Here is a 17,404-nt window from a genome sequence, read left to right as displayed (position 1 = left end):
TTTCTGCTGCCCTTAACAAGGAACCCATCATGTCTCTTCCCAAACACTGACAGACTGAGACACACGAGAAAGGGAGCACAGAACCACCATGAAGAAAACAGATGATGCAACTGAGAAACACCCTCTCCCCTCATCAGTGAAGTCTCCCAATGCCACACCTAAACTGCAGCCCACTATGACTTAGTATCTGAGGTAAGCATCACTTAAGCTACTTAGCAAGTTACTTATAGGGTCACCCAACCCAGAGCCTACTCCTTAAAGCTGTAAAAATCTTAGAGGGGTTATGCTGCCGCTGAACACCTAGTCAATTTTTCACCCAGCTTCTATCACAGCGCTTCAAGACAAACCTTCTGAGCTAGGCTGATGGCATTTTATAGTCCTCACACCTCTCTACCTGCTTAAGGACTGCTCAAGGATTCTAAACCTCTATGGAGAAACTTGTACTTCCCCGAGAACCTAAGACTCAGGACTGACCCCTAATCACAACATGGCCAGCTTCCATGGGTACAGTAGTGAGGCCTAAGTAACACTGAGAACTAAGGAATACAGAACAACACAGCTATATGAAAGACTTTCAAAAAAAAAAAACAAACAAAACTTTCAAAACTGAAAAGTTTTGTCATTCAAAATGGCAAAATTGGGTAGCACATGAAGCACAACTGCTCTTAAAACATATTGGACGTGAAGAGCACCCTGAGACACAGTACACTTGCACCTCCAAACGTGCACTACTGAGAAAGGACTAAGCAGTCCTGCTGTGCACTGTTACATCCTATTCCTCACTGCCCTACTTTCAGGGGACTAATTATTCTCTTAAGCCTTGTTTAAGGAAGGTGAGCTCACAGGAAAGGAAATACTTCTCTAGCAGTTGCTCACATTGCTTTTCCACTGGACCCACCTTTTCCCTTGACTATATACTCCAAGGATAGATTTAAGGGATGCATTCTCAAGACAAGCATTTCCAAGCATTGCAAGAAGTGCCTGGCTACACTAACAGACCCATGTCAATTCATTTAGAATCTTGAAGCATCCTCCTCTTAAATGACACCTAAGAAAAAGTGAAAAATGAAACCCTGAGCTGTTACAACCACAAACAGATCATTTTGATTCCACTATCTATACAAGAGTCAAGCTTGAAATCCCAAACACCATTCATTATCTTTATCACTGCTTAACTTCAGGGGGCATGTCTGCATGCTTGCTGCCTGCAGAGTCTTCAAGGAGAAGTATCCCGAGCTTTCTGTTCACAGCTCAATAAGCAGCCACTTCTCTGTCACGCTCAGGCTTTGTTGTAACAGATCAAGACCCTTAACTAATCCTTTGAGAAGAGAGTTTAGAGCAGCTTAGCACAACTAAAGGCAGCCCAACTTCTCACAAGCACTTGTCCTGCAGTATTTTTCACCTTTTCCATTTCACTTTAAATTCCAGTTCAGAAATGTGCACACCCATCCATTTCCAGCTCAGACAAGTTGTTATTCTAAGGACTGCAGATTAGTACAGCTGAACAATAAAAATACAACATCGTAACTTCTGTGTAGACAAAGCTAGCAGTAATAAAGCTTGATGCAGAAATAGCACCATGGGGCCTTTCCTTCACCCACATTTTATAAAACCATAGTTAACAGGAGAGCAGCTCAGATTTGAAAACACACATTTCTTGTGATGAGACCAGGCCTCAGATGACCCAGAAAAGCTTCTCTGTGGTCACAGGATATCAGACTGGTTTTGGTTGGATGAGCTTAAAGCTCATCCAGTTCCAGCCCCGTGCTACAGGCAGGGACACCTTCCACTAGACCAGGTTGCTCCAAGCCCCACCCAACCTGGCCCTGGAAGTCCACAACAAAGAAGCTGAAGAACTTAAACTACGCAGATTCAGTGGAAAAAGAGGACAGGAGAGACCACCCTCTTACCCCTCTCGAGGTATGATACAAGGCACCAGAATCCTACATACATTCAAATGAATTTAAACAAAAACAAAACAAAAAAAAAAACATCCATTCACACTGCTACACGGCAAGCTCTCACTGACAGAGCATGCTCTATTTGTAAGGTCACAAAGAGGGAAACCACCAACTTTCCCAGTTTTCACGAAGAGATTCTTCAGATTGCAATGCTAGATCTGCCAGAAAGCATTTCTCTGTCAGCACAACCTTCTACATTCAGCCTAGTCAGCTTGGCTTCGTTCCTCCCTGCATCTGCAAGTGACTACAGCAGTGGTAAATCAGTTGAAGTCCCACCAGGAGTTTACTCCTGCTCCTTAACTGTTCTCAAATGACATAATTCTGCGTGTTTCCCAACTCCGATCTTAAAACCAAACTCAACCCCAGAAGGAGAGACCCTCAGAAGCTCATTTACACCACAAAACCTCCAAACAGAAGACAGACCACTCTACTGCGCTGGCCCCAATATACACACAGAGGGAGATCCTGCATTGCCTCAAACTTCCAACATGCAAACAAGCTATTGAGTCAACAGTACTTTGCTTCAACAATAACAGAAGACAATCAATCCATGTTTATACACATATTTTCATCCCCCAACACAGACGCCGAGATATGCTGGGGGTTGGAAGTAGATGATTTTTAAGTTTCCTCCCAAACCCTTCTGTGACTCTATGCTATAGACCGATCAGATCACAGAACAAGAGAAGCAAGAGGAACAAAAATAAAGGTTTACACAGCCTGTATTACATCACAAGTTACTGCTGCCCTCAGGACTAAACCTCAGATCTCCTGATGCCTAAAATGCACGGCTTTACTGATTCCAACAGAGTGTTTGCCAGCTCTAGGAAACTCCAGAGCAATGATAAATACTACACATTCTTGTTGCGGGAAAAGGAACTTGCAACACTACAAAACAACTCTTACTGCACAAACAACTCCAATTTTACTTCTCTAGTGACACCCTGGACTCCTTATGTCTAAAAACCACCAGGAGGGTTGTCCTTAATCTCAATCAAGAACTGCTGGCAAGAGGAGTGTGTGCTGCTCAACTACAGCATCTGAAAGGTTTAAAAAACCTTGTAAAATATCAGACTGGCATAAAGTAAGAAGCAAAGACACAGCTGGTCATTGCCCACTCCTTTTTTATGTGGTCAAGATCAAGAACACGTATCAGGCATCTACATCAACCGCTTTATGGAGAAATCCCAGCAAAATAGCAGTATTTTAACAGCCTTCAAGGAGGTGAACCAGAGGCAGTAAAACAAGACTGCCTGGCCAGAAGAGACACAAAATGGCTTTTACTGGGGGTTTACAGGAGCAATTGGGCTTTTCGGATACACTGGCACTGTGTTGTAGTTAACTCCAGTTATTTACTGTCAAAGGTTGCTTTAAGTGCTTGGGGTTTACCTGAACAGAGACCACAAATTGCACATGTGCATTCCATCAGATTTTAGAAAGCTTAAGACAAGCTTGCAGCAGCTACACTGGTATCATTGTATATAACCAGAGACTTAGGCAAATCCCTTGCACAGTAACAAAGGTGTACACCACAAACTACATCTGAGTGGAATATGCAGAGGGCAAAAGGCTAAAGCATTCCATTATCTCTTTTTAATAGAAGATGATGTGGAAGTTAGCATAATGCTTCAGTGACACCAGCCAACTTGAAGTTTGCCATTTACAGGATCATATACCAAACCTGGGGCAGCAAAACTGCATTTGGTGGGGCTGTTGAAGCATAGCAGTTGCCTCCCAGCTTCAGGCGCACCTTCCAGCTCTCTCCTTGCCTTGTCTTCCACAGCACTGGAGACGGCACAAACCAAAGCCAAAAGTCCAAAATACCATCAGGGATTGAAGAAACCTTGTTGCACACTACACAAAACCCTGTCACACAACACACTAAAGTCCTGCCCGTCTGTCCCCTTGATGGTGGCAGACTGTCTCTTTGCTTCTGCTCAGATCATCTATAGCAGACAAGACATCATCCATCTCTCCCACCACAACAAGGCAAAAAAAAAAAAAAAGCAGTCTGCCTCCCACTTCAGTCTGCCTGTTTTGCTCATTTTGCTACCCTCCAAAACCATTTTAATCCTGCAAGACAACAGCAGGGACTAAAAAACTTAAAAAAAAAAAAGAGACAGCAATTTTGGATAAACAATATTTTCCCTGGCCTCAGCAGCATTACAACTCCTCTGCACCTAAGCTGCCTACTTCTTCTTCGCTGCTCTTGTAGAAAAAAAAAATCCTTTTAGATTGACAATTCTGATACCTCTGGCACATACTCCCACCACATTTCAGGTCTACAGTCACCAAAAGGATCATTCATTTGGGTACTGAGCATAAAGCATGGTGAGCAAGTGGCCTGAGCTGCCAAACAGCAACTGGTTTTGAAACAGAAATAGTTTTAAGCTGCCCACACATTTTCTTACACAAATTTGGCAGGAAATCATTCCCATCTGTAAGTGGTTTTGGTCAGTTATTCTTCACAATAGCAAGTGCTCTGCACCAAAGGATGAAGCAGCAGAGGGGAATGAAGACATGTGGAGGAGGGATAGGATGAACACACAAACAGCTACTCTGTGAAAGAGTCCAACTCAGAGTTCCCTTTGGCATAAATGAAACACTAGCATGTTCATGGTAATACAGCATCAACTTGTGTGCAGAGATGTAAAACTAAACGCAGGAACAATAGAACCATTTTTTCCTTCAAGCAATGCAATGTGTAGCTTAGTCTCAGTTTTCTATTCCCATCAAAGTGATCAGTGCATCAATCCACTGTGTAGGGCACTGTACAAGTGTCTCTCTTCATCATCTTAATGCAGTATATTACTCCAGGAACTAAAAAAACTCTAGAAACATTACGCATGTCCCAGAAGTTGTCTACCTTGACACTATAGCTCCTTAAGTCAACCCACGCTACATTAAATAACCAACAGTAAAGGGATGTGGACACTAACGCACGTTAGAAACAAGGAAAATTACACAATACAGGGAAAGTTGAGTTTGACAAGTTAGATCAAGAACTTGGGGATTACTTCAAGACCTTCCACTTCTATTTACTGATATTTATTCCTGTCCTATGAAGTTAAATGGAGGAATAGCTCTGCAACCATTTCAAAACAAGCTACCATGCTCACACACAAAAACTGAGCCCAACAAAAAAAAAAAAACAAACCGAAAAGGAACAAACCAAAACATGTGGATTTCCTTTCCTGGCATTTACAATTCAAGGTTGGTTGTGGGGTTTTGGTTTCTGGGCTTGTTTTGGTTTTGGTCTTTTTTTAATAAGGAAACTGGTATGGCCTACTTTACCATTCTTCTGATGAGAACCAAGAAGATACAGTAGGAGACAGTCAAATTCAGTATCCAACTCGAACTGCTACTGTTACCACTGCAGGAACTGAGTGCAGAAGGAATTTACTTGTAATAACTTCAACTCATTTGGTTAAAATTCTGACGAGCTTGATAGTCACTCTACTCTTCCTTCAACGCAAACTGCTATTAGGCCTAATACCTAATAAATGATTTACAAATTCTCTTTGCTCTATTTGACACCCAACTGAAAGCTTCTGCATATGGAATAGATTTGAACAGGTTTTGCATATAGTAAATTATCAGACATATGAATGTAACCAAAGCAATGGACAAGTATTTGACTAAATCCAAGTATGTATTTACTCCTCTCATTAAGAAAGGTCCTATAAAAATAAAAAACCAACAACCAAGGTTTAAGGGCCAAGACAACAATTTTAAGTGTAATCCCTCCTTTTCACTATTTGCTTTGCATGCTAGATATAAAACCCATGCCTCAAGTTCCTCCAAATCACTACCACAATTTTGATTTCTTCCCTCCAATTAATGCTTCTGATCAAAGATATTTTAGCATATTAATTCAGTGTTTACATGAACATAGCTCCAGGATCAGCTTCTCAGTAGGACAAGCTGCATCACAACTCATTTCCTTTTCTTCCCTCCCCTGAGCACAAAGGACATTCAGCCATGTTCAGATAACAGAGAACTGCTAGTACAGAATTTTTCCTATTACCACATGCTTGTCCACAGCCAGAGAGACGGGCATCTTGGACTTGAACATCTCTTCCTAAAAGAAGATCTATCACCTACCATCAGAAATGTTCAAAGTGCAAAGAAACAGAAAAAAAACATGCAAGAACTGAGCAGCATGGGAGACATTGGCCATAAAGTGGCAGATAACCATCATCCAGATTTCCTTCTCGTATGATTTTGATGCTGAGGCAGTGTAACAGGTTGTTGTTTTGAGTGTGGGTTTCAGTTTTAGAGCATGTGACTTCATTTTGGGAAACACAGCCCGCAAATTCCATCAAGGCAAAGATCTGAAGAGATTTTATGTGCATGCAGGAACAAAGGAACAAGTACCCTTGCAGCAGAAAGAACCTTTTCAACACATTCCTAGAGAAGTTTAAAGACAGGTTATGCGGAGAAAAGGTATCTAAATAAATTCACTAAAAAGTCTCTCTCAATTCTCTTGATATTTTTTTACTAAGCACCTGATTTGAATGACCATCTTACAAGACAGAAGGGCTGAGGTTGAGAGAGACCTTTGCAGATGATCTGAATTCCCCTGCTAGTGAAGGCCTTGGTTAAGTTATCCCAAGTAGCAAAACACTCATTGGCAGACACAAGCACTGAATAACGCTGACCTTATAAACAGCTGTCACTCAAGTACAAAGTTTGTTATTGCCTTAAAGGTTTCTTGCAATAAATGCATTTTCATATTACTGTACCGAGAACAAGCCGTTACTGAAAAAGATAAGCAATAAAGCATAAATAAGACTTATTACACCACTTACACCATCAACTTGTCATCACTTCCTACAAGACAAGGAGAAACAGCTTGAGACCCAAAGAAATCACATCTACCAGCTTTTAACTCTTGCTTGTCACACATAGGAACCCAGATCTAGCAGCTGAAAATGAGCTCCTCACCCTGCAAAATACATTTAGCAAACTAAGTGGGTGGGAGAAAGTGACAGACAAAGATACAGTTTGCTTTTCTGGAGGACTCAACATACACACTTGTTCTATTTAAGCTCTGCCTCACACCAAAGGAAAAATGGGCAGAGGAGGCAGTATTAGGGGGCAGAGTGGTTTCAAGGAAGGGGAATCGCCTTTTGTTTGAAAGCACTAGATGACTATACAGAAGAGCCCTTAGGAAGCAGCCAGGCACCTTCACACCAGTTTCCCACTCACCTCTGAGAAGCTGCAAGCACAGGAGCTAGCAGGGCCTAGGTTACTGCCATCACTGCTGCTCTGTCAGACTGACACCATTCTGCCAGCTACCAAGCCAGGGAAGAAGGCAGTGGCACAAAAACTCTTCACTACATAAAGAGTTGCACAGCAGATCAGCAAGCTGAGCATCTCAGCCTGTAAGCTCAGCCTGAAAGACCCTTTCCTCTGTCTGACTCAACAAAAGGTCAAAAAGCAAAAACAAAAAAAAAGCAAAGAAAAAAAAAAACCCACAGCCATTTGTCCTCTAAAATGTCCTAAAATTCATATGATACTACCAGCAAAACAAGGATAGAGTGCAAGTTGTAGCTTCCCAGTCTACCTGCTTACCTTCACTACGCCACAAGGAGCATTAGTGCCACCTCCTCAATACAAGATGGCTGATGAATTTTAGCCTCGTCTGTCAGCACATCCAGCTTGCCTTCCTTCAGACCAGTTTTCCTTCTCTGAACAATATTCCAGACAAGGGATAATCAGCTAAGATCAGTCTTCACTCATCCAGATTGCTTCTGGAACATGAGTTCACCTCAGAACCAGTTGCTCCATAGCTTTAAACAGCAACCAAGGGCATCTCAAAGTTTGGGCAAAAACAAGCACACTGACCAGACACAAATGACTAACCAAACCTAAGGTCACACCCACTCTCCAGCAGAACATGCATACTGATAAAGCCTTCATTTCTACTTCAGGCTCACAGCAAACATGAATCCAGCTCTTGATGTACTTACAGCACTTCATCCCACATTCTTGCTGCCTTACCACCAGCCTCAACATCATTGTGGGGGACAGCTTCACAGCAAGTGTAGGTCTTCTTATTAAGATCAGCTCAGTATTGCTTAAGAGTAAACCTTAAAAAAAAAAAAATCAGCTACCTTGGACCCAGACAGGAGCATCCAATATTCATCACCTGGGGTTTGGACTAGATGCAGCCCAGACTTAGTAATGATGCTTTAATAAAAGGAATCATCAGTGCTCCAACTTACTTAACATCTGAAGAAGTTGTTCTGAAAGATAACATGAACAACTTACAAGAACCACTAAGAAATGCTGAAGCACATTAGTAGCCCATCCTGACTTCCTATAGACAGAGACTTTTAAAAAATGGAAAACAAGGTACAAAGTAACACAGCTAAGATTACCAAAAGCTACAAGAACAAAAATGGGGAAAGGATTAGCCTGTTTAAGAGCTGGAACACGGAAACGCTACTCAAGCCCAAAAGAGAAATACCATGATACAATCCTAATTTTAATCTTCAGACCACAAGTCTACAACATCTGTACATATTAAAAGCCTTGGCCTGTTGCAAAAAAAAAAATTACGTTGCAGAGGCCTCCCCAGTATCTGAACATGTTTTATAGATCACTCTGCTACTGAATGTTTGCTCTGCCTTTCATTATTGTTTCATCAAGCACCCACGTGCTCAAGCAGGTTAGTCTTTGCTCTATATGAATATACAGTTATACTTTGCTGTCCATGCTGGCTTGCCTAAATGACTGAAGGTATAACACACGATCATTTCATGTTACCTCACCTCTTACCAACCCCAATGGCAGCTACATGCAACGCAACTGGGGTAGCAACGCAGCCATTCCTAAAATAACCTCAAGTACAAAATTAAAACCAGAAACTTACGCAGTTGCAAAATACTCCAATATCACAATAAGAAATGAGGGTCTCTTTGCAATTATTTTGAGTTTCAGCTCAAGGTAGGGGAAAGGTATTTACCTTAACTTGAAAGAAATAAATGCCCTTCCTAAGGACACACAGAAACTGCCACATGCCGGCTTGTTTTGTACTCCAATCTGCTGCCCTTAAGTCAAGCACAAACAAGCTTTCAAAGAACTTGAAGGTCAAAAAACACAGTTCCTTCCCTTGAAACATCTCAAACCAACACAAGGAATATAAATTCACCCCTCTACCGCCAATATGCTAACAGAAATCCACTTAGGCAGCTTTTGACAACATACACCACATCCTCATCTGTCAGGACAAAACACACCTCCTTGTGTCCCAACAGAGAAAGTGTTTCTGCTGGCTAACTCAAGCCTCAAAAACACAGCTACAGGTTTGCCTCTCTTTGAATGCCACACTAAGGTCTCCTTCAACATAATTATTCCTTCACTAGCATGTATGAGCCAAAACCTGAAAGGTTATACCAACAACAAAAAGCCTTGTTGTCAGGTCACACATAAGCGAAGAAGTATGGCCAAGATACACATATCACAAGAACCAGATGAACAGAAGCTAACTGCATATTAACCCCATGGTGTCTGAATTTTATTCAACTGCTCCCCACACAGTTATTTCTATACCAGATTCAAGCATCAGGGGTAAGGCAACATTCATCTTCAGCCAAGAGCAGCAAAGCCAGCTCAGGTTAACCATTAAGCACCCCTATGCTTTTACCTCATCTTGCTTCTTTCTCTTCCCAAGAAGTAGTCTTAACACTAGGCCAAGCCAGAACATGCAAACAATTAACTACTTGATTACTTGGCTACCTTTTAAACTCAAGACTGATTTTTGCCTCAGTAGCCCCCACTTGATGCTTGCATTGAGGACCTCTACCACAACTGGAACCTCAGTCTCTGTGCTGACTCAAAATAACTAGCACCTTACAGAAAACAGCTTCTTTTCCTCATTTTAAATCATAACCAATTTAGAGGTAAAAGCCTTCTTGAAGATTTTATGAAGAGACAAAGACTGATCCCTCCAATTTAACTAAATACTAAATAGTACCAAATCTGTCCAATAGAACAGAGTCCTGACATAGATTCTGCTGCCTAACCAAGAGAAGTTCTCTCCGTCTTTACACTGCGGTCTTCAGACAAACATAAGAGCCTGCTCCACAGGAGAAAAAAAGCTCTAAAATGGAAAAACATAACACACTCTAAACAGACTGTCTGAAGTTATAACAGAAGCAAGCTTTAAGGGAACCAAGTTTTACTTCTGGACCCTTACTGGGAATGCAGGACAAACACACTGCTTCCACTAACTCATTAATAACTGATGGACAACCTCCATTGCTACCAGGGTATTTCAGATTCACCACCAACCAATTTGGTCATAGTTTACACGTATCTCAAGTCAGAGAAGTTATACTTGATTTTTGAAGATGTTTAACCTGGATACTGTCAGTCTTATGACCAGGAAGAGAATGTGTGATGAAATTATGAACAGAGAAGTCACTGCATCTTACTCTGAGAAGGAAGATATAATCACTTAGGTCACACACACAAATCCAAAATACTGCTATACTGACAACTGGTTTGCTAATTGCCTTTCTAAACAAGGCTATTAATAAATACCAAATATTTTATTAATTTAACATACTCTCGAGTTGCACATGGCAACTGTAGCTACAACGAAGACAGACAAAAAAAGAAAAAGCTTTCAGTGTTCAATCAGTGAAGTAGTGAAATTTGTCTGATGGCAGAAAGCCCAGTATACTTCTGGTCATCCAATCTCACCACAGAAACCCAGCCATGCAGACAGTGGTAGAAATATCTTGTTCATGCACCTGTACCAGTTTCTTCAGCACAAACTGAGCAGTTGTGTTAGCATTCTGGATGCTTAACAGTTCAAAGGTTCACAAGGAAATTGACACCAACAGTAAGTATTTCCATTGATCTAAAAACTTTAGAGCAACAGAAGTATGGCCATGAAGAAAAAGTCCTAGAGGACAAGCATCACTGAAAGCACTGTTTTGTTTAAATTTTGACAGCAGCTAATAAAGGAGCAGATTCTTGTTACAATAAAGAACATATGCAAATATTTTGAAAAGTGAATTGGCAATGAAACCACGGTTTTGCTCTCAAAACCAGAAAAACCACAAAACAACAGAAAAAGATATTTCCTTGAAGTATTACAGCTGATACAATCTGGACTAGGAATCTTTGCCACTTGGAATACAAGTTTCACTTCATGATTCCTAGGCAGGCCTGCCTTCATGTGACTGAAACAGTGTTTCTCTCAAAAAAAAAGGGAAAATGACATTTATTTCATAATGCAAGACCTGCTTCTGCAGAGAAAATACAGGCAGGTTAAACTGGCAACAGCTGGAAACACTGGAATAGCAATTATTCAGGCCTAAGACATGGTGGGGATAAAACAAAACAATCCCTCCAGGTCTTACAGAGGGATGTCCTGCAGGAGGGCTGCAGCCATCCCACTGCATTATCACCCCAAGCACTCCAGGTGCCCCTCATGGAGTAAGCAGCATCCCACAGCGGCGGAAAGGAGGCCCCAGGCCTGCCCAGCAGCAGCACCCTTAGGTCTATGTGCACCCCAGGCACCCAATGGGCCAACTGCCGGTGTCCAGTCCCCTCAGCCCCTACTGCCGTGCACAGGGGGCGGCCCCGCGCTCCGGCCTAGGCCCCGCTGTGTGCCCCCATCCAACCCTTAGCTCCGCGACGGGACTAAGGGCGGGCGGGGGGAGGCCCTGCCGCTCCCCGGGGTCTCGACCGCGGCCGGCCCCGCGCACCCCTTTGTTCTGCGGCCCTCTCCCGCCCCTACCTCCAGGATGTCCTCCAGCACGTACGCCTCCATGGCGGCGGCCACCGCCTCCCCCCCGCCTCACCGCCGGGCCATGCTCCGCTCTCCCCTTCCCGCCCTCCCGCCCCCCACCGTCGCCGGGACAGACAGACGGGCTACCGGCCGCCCGGCAGCAGCACGTTCGCTCCCCCCCTGCTGTCAGCACGGGAACAGGAAATGGACTGTTCCACCCCGCGCAGGGCGGGCAATTACCAATCCAGAGAGGGGGAGGACGGAGAGAAGAGGAGGCCGGGGATCCGCTCCTCTACAGAGAACATAGCAGGGTGAAGGGCGGAATGAAAATTTAAAAAAATTTACGGAAACCAGCTCCTTCTCATGGTATTCATACCACCCCTCCCTCTCCTGCCCCTGCACCAACCTGTCCATGCTTAAGGGTCCCACAGTCTGTTGAGGGGCACATCAGCATCCCTGAGGACACTGTAAGGGACATAATTCTGACCCAATGAAGTACAAAAATCCACTCTAGATAGTTCCCCTTGACCGTATCTCCTTTGAGTGAGTCCAGAAGAGGCCACCGAGATGCTGTGAGGGCTGGAGCACCTCTGCTATGGAGACAGTCTGAGAGAGATGAGCTTGTTCAGCCTGGAGAAGAGAAGGCTCTGGGGAAAACTCAGAGCCGTTTCCAGTGCCTAAAGGGGCTCCAAGAAACCTGGAGAAGGACTTCAGAAAAGGGCCTGTAGAGACCGGAGAAGGGGGAATGGTTTTAAACTGCCAGAGGGGAGATTGAGATGAGATGTTAGGAAGGAGTTCTTCCCTGCGAGGATGGTGAGGCCCTGGCACAGGTTGCTCAGAGAAGCTGTGGCTGCCCCATCCCTGGCAGTGTTCAAGGCCAGGTTGGACAGGGCTTGGAGCAACCTGCTCTAGTGGAAGGTGTCCCTGCCTGTGGCAAGGAGTTGGAACTGGATGAGCTTTAAGGTCCCTTCCAACACAAACCAGTCTGGGATCCCATTTATCACCATACTATCCTAACCACTCCTCAAAACTGTTACAAAATAAAACAAAACAAACAAAAAACTAAAAAACAAAAAAAAAAAAAAAAAAAAAAAAAACAAACAATGAACACCACAAAACACCAATCTTCGCAATAAGCAGATCTATGACACAGCCCACAATTCTTCCCATGATACAGTCTGGCTTCCTATTACAGCAAAACCTCCTAAAAACAACTGACCCACCTTAAGTGCTGCACAACTACTGTGCTTCCAACAACCCCATCCTTTTCTGCTCCACTGCCTGAGGCTAATGCAGGGAGGAATCAAGGATTTCCAAAATAGCCAATTAGATGATAACAAAGGTACTGACCACTTGAAGAATGTTTTACACAAGGCCTTTTTGAGAACCATCATCATCTCCACACTTCTCTACTTTACCCAAAACTTTTCAGTGACAACTGAGGCCAAAAACATTTCATTTTACACATTCCTTCAAACACCAGGTGACAGTGGTACCCACTCTGCACATATCAGGTCAGAATCATTGAGCAATCCTAACTGCAGCTCTCAAAATATTTAATTTTCCAATTCTAAAAATACAGCACAATAAATACTGCCAACCCCACAAAAAACTCCTCTCTCATGAGCACATTTGAGCTCAGCACAAAGGGGTCTAATGGTCAAAGGAATTAAACTCACATTTTTACTTGAAGAAATACTACTAGTAATCAATTTCTTTTAATTAACATAATATTAAAAAAAAATATGTTCTAATGCTAACAAATACTCTCAACAGCAAGAACATCCTTACCTGGATTTATGAAGATGACCAGACGGACTACTACCGTCACAAAGAGACTTTCTAGTTGATTATCTAGATTTTAGGCACAGCTATGTTCTTTTGATTAAAATTATTTTCCTTAAACCCCCATTCTACTCACCTACCATGAAGTACCTCATTTTACACAAACTCTGAACCTGCTCGGGCAGTCCATACTATTTTTCCATGTTGGGGAACATCCCAGATTTCATAGGTTTTTAACCAGAATTCATTCTGCTCACACTATTCATCTTTGAGACTGTGTAACTTGTCTTGAGCCTGTTTTGGGGGCTTAATATATCCTAAATAATTCATGTCATGGAAGAATTTTTATGCTATTTTTCATGAAATACTTTGAGCTCTGAACTTTGCCTCTTTAGCTGGTCAGGTTTCCTTTCGGACGTACTAGTAACTGGTAACATAGGACGTAACTGGTAAATCCAGCCATTGCTATTTAGCCAGTTTTGGATGTTTTTTTAAGTTTGAAACAACATTAAGAAAACCATCTAATGACTTAATCTTATACGACATTAACTCTGAGGACAAGATAACATTTGCCAACATTTACCATAGACTTCAACCCACTTAGGTCTGTCTTAGAAGCACTTGCTGCAGGATCCCATCAAACTTCATCAGGCATCTATACCTATGGAAGCAAAAGCTCTGCAACCTCCAGTTAGATAATTAAGATTAACAGAAGTCTTAGCTGCCCAGAGGGAAATGAGTCACCCAGACATCTACATTTCAAAATCTACTTCCCATAAGAAACTGTTGTCCATGTGAAGAATCACAGGACAGAATTCCATGGCTCCTCTGCAACAGTGCTTTTAGGTCAGAGGTTCCAATATCCTTAGCAGCCCCTTTCAACTGATCTTGTGTACATGTTGCCAAGCCATTAAACCAGTATTAGCCCAAACACAAAGCTACCCCTGCCAACTTGAAGGACTCCTTTATACATAAAAAGCTTCTACCACCTCCCACTTAACACTCATGTCTCAAAAGACTAATTACTTGGTCTTCCAAGCACTGGAAAGAATTAACAGATACCTTAGAACAGACCAAAAAAAATAAAATACACAAAAAAAAAAACAAAAAAAAAAAGAAAAAACCCTAATACACACAACTTAGCACTGAAATTAAAAAAAATTATATATGACACCACTGAAAACAATTTTCAAATGGAAAGACAGCCTAATTCAAGGACAAAAGGTGTCTGTTCCACACAAAGCAAACTGAATATCAACATCTTTTCCATTTTCACAGAACAAATGCAAGATTCTCAGGAGAAGAGAAAACAGGCTCACCTCAAGAGCTGAGCCATTTCCCATCCCATTTGGAAGACCAGCTAGTTCTGTCTACAGTAAAATCCCTTCATTTTCAAAACTTGAACCAAAAGAATTAATTCAGAGCTTCTCAAGCTGATGTACAGCATTAGAAACACCCTGGGGAGTCAGATTCTATGTGTGAGCAATGAAGGCAACAACAAAGCTTACCAGCCAGATACGCCACTACAAGCAAGCCACACTCGGCATTGGTTTGATTTCACACTCAGAAGCTTGATACTCCAACCCCTAGCAAGATACTCTGGTGAAGGTTTTAAAGAAGAACTTATTTGCCAAATAACTTCACCACTTCACTCAGTACTCCAGAAACATTTATAGCATGGAATATCAAGCTCAAAAGGCCCATCCTAAACACTGCAAGACCTTCAGTAAAACAGAGGCATTAATGCAGCCATCCATTCTGTTCCTGCAAGAAAAAGAGGGATCTAGGGGGAAAACAAACCAACAAAAATATACTTAGATGTCTGTGATTAATTCCTTTCGTACTTCTACTGGGCAATTTTGGGCTTTAAACACAGGTCAGGAAACATATCTTCATGCTCTACACAAGTGAACACAAATCCATTTCCTCATTGTTTTTAAGTCCAGCTCTATGAACTACTTGAACTAGCTGTATAGCTAAAGAACAGTATCTTTTTGAAACATCTCAGCTTCTATCTGAAAGCTTATACCTTTATTTTGCCTTACTCTGAAGTGCATGATCTAATCAGTACCCATCTACTACTACCCACTCCTGAAAAGCAGCCTCCTCTTCTGCACAAGTGCTATCTTCACATAACACAGCTCCCCAAGCCATGTGCGTCCATCATGTTTTATTATGGTCCCTCACATTCTGCCAGCCTAAAACATAACAAAGCCCTCATGTTCCCCACACAGAAGGTGGGAGAATAAACATCTGAAGTGCGGCTTCAGGAGACAAACTTAGCACAGCACTGCTTTAAAATGGGGGGGGGGGGAGGAAGTCCTATTTCAAGCTACATTGAAACATGTAAAACCAAAGGAGACAGTATTGTGTGAAAGCCAGACCCAGACATAAGTACAAACTAATATTTGTTTCCTCTATGGTGTGTTCTCCACACATCACTGGTAGCTGAAACTGAGTGGGAAGCACACGACTTTACTGAAGGAAGGATAAAAGCATTTGCAAGAACACAGTTCTTAACAAAGAATAAGCACAGTGTGAAGCTAAAAAACTGTCTACTGGCTCTTGAGCATTCAAAGAAAATTCTTGGTTCCATCTTCTAGTCCCACAAAGGCCACCATGGCTTTTGAACTGGCATTGCTCACATCACATCACTCTGAAACACAAGCATTTCAACAACTGATCTGAGACAGATTCTAGCACCCTGAAATGTAAGCATTTGAACAACCAGTCGGACAATTCCCACTCTTATATCACAAAAGCGCATTGTTATCTCTTTACAGCTGACCAAGCTGTACTGGTCATGAACCATCCCAAAGCATATAAACACTCTTTTTTGTGTGTTTTCAGAGTCACAGAGCTCAGTGTCAAAGTTGGCTTGTCTAAACTGTGTCCCAAGCAGACGCCAACACCTTATTCAGAAGAACCAGGAGGTGTATTCATTAATGAAAATATAAATCATTTTGAGAAGGAGAAAAAAAATAAAGAGTTGAAAATAGCCCTTCAATATAGTACAAAGCATTGCTCAGTTATTCCCGTCAGCACAGCTTTCCCAAGGATTTTCTCCACAGCAGTAGGCAGACAGTCCTAACAAGATTACCTCAGATACAATCAAAACATTCCTGAGACAGTAAAGACCAAAAAGAAGAGTAGGTTTCCAGCCCAAATTTTGTGACATTCTGGTTTTCTGTTAAGTGTAGCATGCCAACAGGCAAAAATCCCACCACTGTCACAGGAAAGATGTTGAAAACCAAAGCATCTGCCACAAAATATACTTGAATATGTAGAATATGACAGGGTACACTTCCAAAGAGAAGACTTACGTTTCACATGGATTAATATCCATGAAACCAGAAAATCCAATCCACAAAGAGGCAGATTCCATCATTAGAACTTCCAAATGACCAAGCTCCCCCTTCTAACGTGAACAAAAAAACCTATAAGATAGGTGAACAGTTGTTTATATTAATGATACAAGCAATATTTAGATAGCTTTTTCAAAGGCTGCTTCAAACATGTGCTTGAAAGAACACAGGGGTGAGAAATACATCCATGTTGGCAGCAGGAAAGTAGTAGATAATGGCAGCACAGTACCTATGAACTTAATGTCTTAGAGATTCTGTCCCAGGCTTTAGCACTGATAGTGGGAGAGGAGTATTATTGCTTAAGTCTTATTATTGCTTAAGTCTTATTATCTATCTTGTGATAGACATGTTATGTATCACAAGAAATCAGCTACAGAACAATCAACAGAGGTCAGGTCAATGTCTTCACAAGTCATCACATCCGAAGGGATGTTTTTTTGTAGTCTGGACTTTATTTATTCCATCTCAGAAATTGTAGAAGTGGATCACTAAAACATATAAATGCAACAAAACCCTCTCCAACTAAGTCAGAAGTGCTTTCA

General features: G+C 42.0%; 1 protein-coding gene across 5 annotated transcripts in view; it reads right to left on the bottom strand.

Annotated features, from left to right (window-relative positions):
- ANKRD17 (ankyrin repeat domain 17) overlaps positions 1–17,404 on the bottom strand; it is an 87,968-nt gene that overhangs the window by 57,046 nt on the left and 13,518 nt on the right. Inside the window, exon 1 of one of the 5 annotated variants that reach the window (XM_062627769.1) lies at positions 11,722–11,815. The exons of the other annotated variants lie outside the window; for them this stretch is intronic. Coding sequence (XP_062483753.1) covers positions 11,722–11,754 — 33 coding nt within the window. The 5' untranslated portion in view covers positions 11,755–11,815. Of the gene's footprint in view, positions 1–11,721; positions 11,816–17,404 lie in introns of those variants that run through there. 5 annotated transcript variants of the gene reach the window in all.

The sequence above is a fragment of the Pezoporus occidentalis genome, unplaced genomic scaffold, assembly GCF_034315485.1.
Source record: "Pezoporus occidentalis ecotype Australia unplaced genomic scaffold, CSIRO_AGI_Poc_V1 ctg307, whole genome shotgun sequence".
In the NCBI taxonomy this organism is placed as follows: domain Eukaryota; kingdom Metazoa; phylum Chordata; class Aves; order Psittaciformes; family Psittacidae; genus Pezoporus; species Pezoporus occidentalis.
The sequence above is the reverse complement of the archived record's forward strand: the minus strand, read 5'-3'. Positions and strand labels throughout refer to the sequence as shown.